Genomic DNA, 10,361 nt, shown 5'->3' on the forward strand with positions numbered 1-10,361 from the left:
AAGAAGAGGAATGGAAAAATAGTGCCCCATACCAACAGCGGGAGGTATCTCAGTAAAGGGGGAGGAAAACAACCAAAAAGTAAAAACTAGCCAAACTAAAATAAATAAATAAATAAACATGACTGGAAGTACAAATCATATTTCAATTGTAACCTTAAATGTTAATGGACTAAACTCACCAATCAAGAGACACAGGCTGGTAACCCTTTCTTTTTTTGCCCATTTTTCTCCTCCCCTTTTCAACCCCTATGAAATGTATATAGTAATTGTACTGTATTTAATAGCTTATTTATCAGTCTACTCCAGAGCATTACAATAATTGTATACCTGGATTAGAGGAAGTGTGGAGACTATTTTCAGCAAGTTTTTGTTTTCCCTAAGGTTGATCAGCACATGACTTTGACCTTAAGTATTTAGTAAATAGGGTTTAGTGCCTTCTCTCAAAGTGGTGCTGATACTAGGAAGAGCATAGGAAACCTGTTGAATAAACTACCAATACCTGGATATTCACCAAGTCCAGGGCACATAAGACAAAGAAGCTCATGAAGTGTGAATGGAAGTCATATGTGGATTTTTCCAGGCATGCCTCCACTTCCAAAACACATTTTAAATATTAATGAATTATATATAATATTGGGGTTCATTTTAATGTACATACATGGAATATTTGCTCCATTTCTGACCTCTTGCCTCCCTGTCTCCCTCCCCCATTCCTCTCCTCACTACTGTACTGATTTTCTGTTTATTTATTCATACTTTTTAAAAAATTAGTACTTTACAGATGTACATTAAGATGGAATTCACTGTGGTATATTCATATATGTACATAGCATAATTTTGTTAATTTCATTCCATCCTCTTTTTTTTTAATTTTGGTCTAGCTTCTGCATATGAGAGAAAACATTTGACCCTTAATTTTCTGGGTCTGGTTTATTTCACTTAGCATGTTCTCCAGTTCATTCATTTACCAGTAAATACCATAATTTCATTCTTCTTTATGGCTGTGCGAAACTCAATATGTAAATCAATTGCTTTCCTATGTGCCAATAATGACTCTTCTGAGAAAAAAAAAAAAAAAAACAACAGGAAAATTTTTCCATTTATAATAATCTCAAGGAAAAGCCATTTGGGAATAAGTCCAGGGAGGTAAGAGATCTCCACAATGAAAATTTTAGAATACCAAAGAAATAAATTGAAGATCTTAGAAGCTGGAAAGAACTCCCATGTTCTTGGAGAGACAGAATTAATATTGTCAAAATGGCCATACTAATAAAAGTGCTATACATATTCTGTGCAATGCAATCCCTAATATCAATAACATTCTTCATAGAAGTAAAAAATACTTCTAAAATTCATTTGGGAGAATAGGAGACCCAGAAAAACTAAAGCAATCTGGAGAAAAAGGTTGATGTTGGGGGCATCATGATACTGTACTTCAAATTATACTACAGAGCAATAGTAACAAAACAACCATGGCATCAGCACTAATGTATACATGAATACCAACGGAATAGAATAGAAGACACAGAGACAAACTCACATAGATAAGTTCCTGATATTCGACAAAGGTGCCCCTGATAATTCTGTAACAAATGGTGCAGGGAAAGTTGGATATACATATGCAGAAGAATGGAACTAGATCCCTGTCTTTAATCCTGCACAAAAGTAAACTCAAAAAAGTTGGTGAATGACCTAGGAATTAGACTAAAAACTCTGCAATGGCTAGAAGAAAACATAGGCTTAACATTCCAACATATTGATACAGGCACTGACTTCATTTACAAGACTTCTAAAGTGCAAGAAATAAAACCAAAAATCGTTAAGTGGATAGAATTAAATTAAAAACTTATTCACAGGGACTGGGGATGTGGCTCAGCAGTAGAGCGCTTGCCTAGTACATGAAAGACACTGGGTATGATCCTCAGCACCATATAAAAATAAATAAATAAAATAAAGTTACTGTGTCAAACTACAAAAAAAAAATAAATATTACACAAACAAACAAAAACTTATTCACAGCAAAGGAAGGAAGAATGTGAAGAAAGAGCCTACAGAATGGGAGAAGATCTTTGCCAGTTGCTCCTCTGACAGGGAATTAATATCCAGAATATATTACAAACTCAAAAATCTTAATAGCAAACACTAAATAACCCAATTAATAAATGGGCAAAAGAGCTATATAAGCACTTCTCAAAAGAAGAAATACAAATGACCAAAAAATATATTGAAAAAATGTTAAACATCCCTAGCCACCAGGGAAATGTGAATCAAAACTACATTGACATTTCCTCTCACCTGAATCAGAATGACAATTATCAAGAATAAAAATAGTAATAAGTGCCGGTGAGGATTTATGGAAAAGGGTTTACTCATACATTGTTGGTGGGATTGAAAATTAGTATAATCACTCTGTAAAGCAGTATGGAGATTCTTCAAAAAACTAGGAATGGAACTACCAAATGACCTAGCTATCCACTCCTTAATTTTATCCAAAAGAACTAAAATCAGTATTCTATACTGATACAGACATATCTATATTTATGGAAGTTTAGTCTATAATAGTGAAGTTATGGAATGAGCACAGGTGCCTGTCTATAGATGAATGGATAAAAAAAGTGGTTGGTGTATGCATATACATATGTGTGTATGTACATATGTATATGCATATATATGACAATAAATGTAGGTGATAAATAGTAAATTGAATATTTATGAATTGTGATTAAAATACTGTTCTCTATCTACATATTACACAGTTTCCACTTGTGAAAATGAGAGGTACAAAAATTTTGAAAAGATTTTTATTAAACTTACAAGTTAAATGATGCCCCTCTCTCATGTTTTGCTGTGTATCAGTTAAAGGGCTTGGAAGAATAAATTTATATTGTAAAAACAAAACCCAAAACAACCCCCCCCCCCACAAAGTTACACTGAGATTTCATCTCACTATAGTCAGAATGATGATAATAAAGAATATAAATAATAATAAATGCTGGTGAAGAATTGGGCAAAACAGAACTCATATGCACTGTTGGTGGGACTGTAAATAAGTATAACAATGGTGGAAATGGAGTTTCCTGAAAAGAACCATCTTATGACCCAGGCATACCACCCCTCAGTATTTATCCAAAAGAATTAAGATGAACATACTATAGAGATGCATGCATACCCTTTTTTATAGTAGCAAAATTAATATGTATGTGGAACCATACCTATGTACTGAATATACATGTGTATTGTGAATGATACACAATTTATGTATGTGAAACAAGCCTGAGAGTCTGTCAACAGATGGATGGATAAAGAAAATGTGATATATTGTATACAATGAAGTTTTGTTTAACTGTAAATAAGAACAAAATTATGCCACTTTTAGGAAAATGGATGGAACTCAAGAACATCAGGTTAAGTGAATCAAGACAGACTCTTAATGTCCAGGGTGGTTTTGAGTTATATGTGAAATCTATAGATAAAAAGGGGAAAAGGGGGGGAAAGGGATCTCATGAAAATAGAAGAGAAACAAGTGTGGAGAGGAATTTGCTCAAGGGGAGGGAGGAGGAGAGGACTAGAGAGGTACGAGGAATTGAAACTGACCAAATCATAAAATGTACATGGATGAGCATGCCACTGTGAAACCAACTACTATGTATAATTGTGCACCAATGAAATAGTAATTTAAGAATTTATCATAGTAAGAGTGGAACTGAAAAGTGTATGAGTTTTTAAAAAAGAGAAATGAAAGAAATGAGGAGTACATATGAACTTTTCATTAGTAAAAGATGAAGAACCTTTACTGATATTCATTTTCTCCTCCTCTTCTTCCACCATTAGTATTAGCAAGTCCTTAGAGTGTATAAAAAGTTGTAATAATTTGGCTAATTATGAGCTCTGTTCATTGAGCCTCCAAGACATATAATAGTCAATAATCAGCCAGTGCCTGCAGGTCTTCAGTTTGATGGCTCCAGTCCAGTGGGCTCCACAGCTGTGTCTCCTCCTTCCAAGGTTGTTTGCATCAGAAAGCTGCTGTCTAAGGTTGTGTTGATATTAATCCTGAAGGTGAAGCAGGAGATCATTGCACACCTGGCAGGGTGTGCATCTGCTCTGCTGGGTCATGACCTCCCAGATGCACAGCATGAGTCAGTAAGTGCTGCGGGAGATGAAGAATGGAAGAGGGAATGTCCAAAGCATTGCTTCCTCTTTGTCAGGAGAAGCATGCAGTTTGGGTAGCCAGGTGGGAGAACAGAATACAAAATTACAGTTATAAGGACTGTGAGTTTATATAATTGGTTGTAATGAGAACAGCAGAGATCTCATTCAGTTTTGCTTTCCTTCACACTGATTCTAATTCCCATAGATTCTCTCCAGGAGGGGAGAAAATCCATCCTTTTAAACTGTGTTCTAAGGAATACAGAAGGTTTATGAAGGTGTTGAGGGGGATGAGGATGAGTGTTAGGATAGTATCCCTACATCATGAGCCATTACTGAGAGATTCCCAAGTTCAGCAAGGTCCTTAGCTATGTGTTCTACATAGATTCTTTCGTCTGCCAAGTCTTCTACAAAGTTTAAATTCCACATTATTATATTTATAGAATAGAAAGGAGCACAGCTGTTTATGTAACTTGTATTAGGTGTTCCTGTTGAACACACTGAACCCATGTTTGATTGAGCTGTCTGGTTACTGACTCAGGACATTGGGCAGGAGAAGTTGGAAAGGTTGTCTCCTAAATAAACCAGTTATTTCCCTTCCCTGTCACCCCAGATGAGACTTCTTTCTCACTAGGCACTACTGACTGGGGGTGTGTGGTATATTATAATATAGATTAGTATGTGGCGTCTGGTGCCACAATTTAGGAATAGTGGCTGAGATCATAGGAAAAGTCTACAGAAAGAGAAGACACACACCTTTCAGCACAGATCTCTTTCTGGTACTTCAGCCACCATCATCCTCCTGCATTCATGTAACCAGCCCACTCAGTCTCAAAAGGAGGTATTAGCCAGATGTAGTGGCACACACCTATAATCCCAGAGACTTGGGAAGTTAAGGCAAGAAGATTGCAGGTTCAAAACCAGTCTCAGCCTTAGCAAGTCCCTGTTTCAAAATAAAAAATGAAAAAGTCTGGAGATGTGGCTTGGTGGTAGAGTGCCCCTGGGTTCAATCCCCAGTTCCAGGGGTGGGGTGGAGGGAAGGAGGCATGAAATCAGGTTGGGATTTCATTATTACTACTCAGGAAACTTATAAGTTAAAAATATACCTGAGCTGTGCTTGCAGTTAAGACCTCTGGACCTTTGCTTAAAATATTCAGGTGGTTGGGAAATAATAAAAAAGATTAGCAGATCTTACTGGGAGCTTGGCAATTTAATTTACTGCTGTCAGTTCCATTTATTATTTTTTTAAGAATAGGGCAGGTTGTGAGTATCTCTGAGATTCAGCATTGTCATCTGAATTGATTTCAACTTGAACCAGTTGTTGAGTATGGATTAAACCAAATGTTGGTATTATGTGATTAATATGTGATCATATATAACATAAGGCAAGTACAATTAACACTTATTATTGGTTATGGTAAGTATTTTCTTTATATCATTCAACTAAAATATCTTATGGTTAAAAAACTGTCCTCTAACTACATATTATATAACTGTTCCCACTTGGGTAAGTTGAGAGGTACAAGAATTTTGAAAGGATTGTCATTAACAATAAGCTTACAAGTTAAATGATGTCTCTCAGGTCTTGCTAGGTATCAGCTAAAGTGCCCGAAATATGTGTACTACAGGGAGAGACTTAAAAGCACATATTGATGTCAAGTAGGCCACTTAGGGGCAGTAAATGTTGCATTATTTACTACTTAGATGAATCTTAGGGATTTATTTGGCAAGTTTTAAGAAAAATATATGGATTTTTAAATCAATATTGTTATGGAAACATTAACAATAACATCTACCTATCAAATGACTGTGACTGCCTTTGGGGGAGAGCTGTGAAGGAGAATGAAATCATGCAAAGATACAAGGACTCAGATTTCATCAGTGGTAATTCAAATCTCAATATGCTTTTAGTTATGAAGCAAAGATTGTTCAATGTTTATATTTTCAAATTGGTATTTTATTTATGATAATTATAGGTAATGTTATTGCACCATTTTAAGTGCCAGGAAATATTCTTAGGCAATGATTCTCTATCCTGGTTTAACCCATTTTTTTTCTCATCATTCCCAGTTGTGGAACATGTAGAAAAGTTAAATATGGTATATGAAATAAAAGTGTAAGTATATCATATTAATAATATAATTTATTATAATATCATATTACATATATTACATTAAAAATAATTTATACAATAATATATAAGAACTGGATTATTATTTTTAACCTATTTTAATTCACCTGTGTCAATTTTTTTGGAACATTTGCATAACTGAAACTTCAGTTTTCCAAAAACTGTATATACACATATTCTGATGAAGTTGATTTTGGCCTAATCCAAGGGTATCTAAATATTTTAAAATTTACACGGTTAAATACACAGATATATGAGATTGAAGAAACACTATTTAAGCAATTTCAAAAATTTAAAAATTTCTTAAAACAACATTATAAGTTATGTATTTATTTTCCCCATTTTTTCATATGGGAAATTTGTCCCCATGTTTTATAAATCTGTCCCCAGACTTTTCTTGTTTGCCTTTTATCCCAATTAAATCCCAGTGACGCCTGACAAAGTAATGAGTCTGAGTTTCCCTCACATAGCTAAAGTAAAAGAATTGATGTGAAAATGTATATGTAAAAAGGTTGGCATTACTATAGTGACACAGCCACATCAATGTTTATAACAGCTCAATTTACAATAGCTAGTCTATGGAACCAACATAGATGTCCCTCAATAGATGAATGGAAAAAGAAAATGTGATATATATATCTATATATATATATCAATCACACATAGACACACATATATACATACACACACATACATACATACACTCAATGGAGTATTACTCAGCTTTAAATAAGAGTGACATTATGGCATTTTACAGTAAATTGTTGGAGTTGGAAAATAACATGCTAAGTGAAATAAGCCAATACCACAAAACCAAAGACCAAATGTTTTCTCTAATATGCAGATGCTAATTCACAATAAGGTGGGGGGCACTAGGGAAGAACAGAGTTACCTTAGATTAGGTAGAGGGAAGTGAAGGGAGGGGAGGAGATGTGAGGATAGGAAAGATAGTAGAATTAACATAAATTGTTACTGTATGTATATATGTGAGTGCATGACCAATGTGATTCTGCAACATGTAAACTCAGAAAAATGAAATTATGTCCCATCTATGTATGATATATCAAAGTGCATAACTGCATTCTGCTGTCATGTATAACTAATTAAAATAAATAAAAAGAATTAAAAAAAAGGTTGGGACTGAAGCTTGGCTTTGGGGTATCCCCGGTGCTTAATTTCTCAACTCTGAGAGGATTTATGATTAGAGAAACAGTGAACAGGTCACTGTAGATTATAATATAAACAGTGCAAAGAGCTGTTTTCCTCGCTAGATGTTTATGGGGTTGATTCCAGTGTTATGGTATAAAATTAAAAAAAAAAACATCCAAAGTGTTATAAATTCTTCATTATTTAATCAGTGTCAGGTGAAGGGTACACTAGTGCCACATATCTGGTCTATTATGCCATTGACTGTGTGCAGTTGCCTAAAACATATTTTTAAAAAATTTGTTTGTCTAAACCAAGGATAATAGTAATATAATAAGTGATTCTTTTGTTTTCCTTTTACTGAATAATTTCATTTTTTGAAAAAAATATATCTTTAACAATATTATTTTTATCTATGTCATTGTATTTCTTTTTTTTTAATTTTTATTTTTGGTTCTAATTAGTTATACATGTCAGTAGAATGCATTTTGATACATCACATATAAATGGAGTATAAGTTCTAATTCTTCTGATTGCACATGATGTGGAATCACACTGGTTGTGTAGTCATATATGCACATAGGGTAATAAAGTCCAATTTATTCTCCTATCTTCCCTACCCCTGTATGCCCTCCCCTCCCTTCAATGCCCTCTGCCTTATCCAAAGTATTTCTATTCTTCCCTACCACCCGCCCCCCCCCTTATTGTGACTTAGTGTTGCATATCAGAGAAAACATTTGGTCTTTGGTTCTTTGGGACTGGCTTATTTTGCTTAGCATTATATTGTTCAGTTCCATCCATTTACCTGCAAATGCCATAATATCATTCTTCTTTAAGGCTCAGTAATATTCTATTGTGTATGTATACCACATTTTCTTTATTCATTCATCTGTTGAAGGGCACCTAGGTTGGTTCCATAGTTTAGCTATTGTGAATTGAGCTGCTGTAAATATTGAAGGGGCTGCATTACTGTAATATGCTGATTTTAAGTCCTTTGGGTATAAACTGAGGAGTTGGATAGCTGGGTCAAATAATGTTTCCATTGCAAGTTTTCTGAGGAATCTCAATACTGCTTTCCAGATTGATTGCACCAATTTGCAGTCCCACCAGCAATGTATTAGTGTACCTTTTCCCCCATGTCCTTGCCAACATTTATTATTGCTTGTACACTTCATAATTGCTATTGAATGATTCATAAAAGACAAACAGTATTAAACTTAGAGAGAACTTAGATCCTCAAAGGAGGGAAATTAGAATACCTAGAAGGACAGAATCCTGGAAGAAAACTGGCCCATAAGTATGTGTTATGATTATGAACTATCAATTTATTGTTTCCATTATGCAGTTTTAACCCTTATGAAGTGGTTGATATATATATTCTGCATTATAGGAATTTGTACCATTGTCTTAGAATGTGATAAGGTATATTAGACTGCTTTTTACTTTACTTTAATTAAAATGAACTTTATTTCTAAAAGGAGAAAACGTATTTCTCACACTTTTTTTTTTCCCCAGAGTTAATCTGTATGCTATTGTGACTGTGAACTTGTTTTATACCTGGTGTTAGGGGCCTTCTAACATTGTTCACTTGAGTGTATTTAGGAGGGTAGGTTAGGTATTGCCCACGCATGTAATCCTAGATCCTCAGGGGCCTGAGGCAAGTTAGAGACAAACCTGGGTAACTTAGCAAGACCCTGTATCAAAATGAAACAAAAAGGGCCTGGGGAGGTAGCTCAGGGGTAGATGGCTTGCCTAGTATGGGTGAGGCTGTGAGTGGAATAATAATAATAATAAAATAGGTATGTACAATAGGAAGTGAAGGATAGAAAAACAATAATGAGAGAATTCCAAGATGTCACAATGTGAAATATTGTTTAATGTGTATTGACCTCAATGTGGAAAACTACTTGTGAAGGCTTGAACTAAATGCATATATGGAGTGCTCAACACTTGCTAATTTGTTTCCTTTTCCCCATCCTCTTTTCTATGTTAAAGGTGTCCAAACATTATAGAAGCAATAAATGTAACAGACATCTTAGAATTCCATCTCCTGAGTCTCTCAGCTGATCCAGAATTGCAACCTGTCCTCTTTGGACTGTTCCTGACCATGTACCTGATCACAGTGTTTGGGAACCTACTCATAGTTCTGGCTGTCAGCTTTGACTCCAACCTCCACACCCCTATGTACTTCTTCCTCTCCAATCTGTCCTTGGCTGACATCTGTTTTACCTCTACCACTGTTCCTAAGATGATTGTAAACATCCAAACTCACAATAGAACCATCTCCTTTGAGGGCTGCCTGACACAGATGTCTCTTTTTCTCATTTTTGGATGCATGGATGATCTGCTTCTGACTGTGATGGCCTATGACCGTTTTGTGGCCATCTGTCACCCCCTGCATTATCCAACCATTATGAACCCTCGATTTTGTGGCTTTTTAGTTTTGGTGTCTTTTTTTGTTAGCCTTTTGGAATCCCAGCTGCACAATTTGATTGCATTACAGTTTACTACTTTCAAAGATGTAAAAATTGCTAATTTTTTCTGTGACCCTTCTCAGGTCCTCAGTCTTTCCTGTTCTGGCACCTTCATCAATATCATAGTAATGTATTTTGTTGGTGCTCTATTTGGTGTTTTTCCCATCTCAGGAATCCTTTTCTCTTACTATAAAATAGTTTCCACTATTCTGAGAATCCCATCCTCAGGTGGGAAATATAAAGCCTTCTCTACCTGTGGGTCTCACCTATCAGTTGTTTGTTTATTTTATGGAACAGGCTTTGGAGTGTACCTTGGTTCAGCTGTGTCACATTCTTCTAGAAAATCTGCAGTGGCCTCGGTGATGTACACAGTTGTCACCCCCATGCTGAACCCCTTCATCTACAGCCTGCGGAACAGGGACATTAAAAGTACCCTAAAGAGGTTCCACAGTAAAATCATCTAA

General features: G+C 35.2%; 1 protein-coding gene across 1 annotated transcript; it reads left to right on the forward strand.

The window, feature by feature from the left end:
• Positions 1-4,111: 4,111 nt before the first annotated feature.
• Positions 4,112-10,361, forward strand: LOC114107899 (olfactory receptor 7E24-like). Its single transcript, XM_071610101.1, has 2 exons — positions 4,112-4,140; positions 9,419-10,361. Exons 1-2 carry the CDS (start codon positions 4,112-4,114, stop codon positions 10,359-10,361), a joined length of 972 nt encoding a protein of 323 aa, XP_071466202.1.

This window comes from Marmota flaviventris, chromosome 1 (genome assembly GCF_047511675.1).
Source record: "Marmota flaviventris isolate mMarFla1 chromosome 1, mMarFla1.hap1, whole genome shotgun sequence".
Classification (NCBI taxonomy): Eukaryota; Metazoa; Chordata; class Mammalia; order Rodentia; family Sciuridae; genus Marmota; species Marmota flaviventris.

What these genes read in the sequence shown, in the direction of transcription:
- LOC114107899 (XM_071610101.1), top strand. Translation starts at nt 4,112, where the DNA reads ATGACCTCCCAGATGCACAGCATGAGTCA. An exon ending in CAGATGCACAGCATGAGTCA is followed by an intron (nt 4,141 to 9,418) that starts GTAAGTGCTGCG and finishes TCTATGTTAAAG; the next exon opens with GTGTCCAAACATTATAGAAG.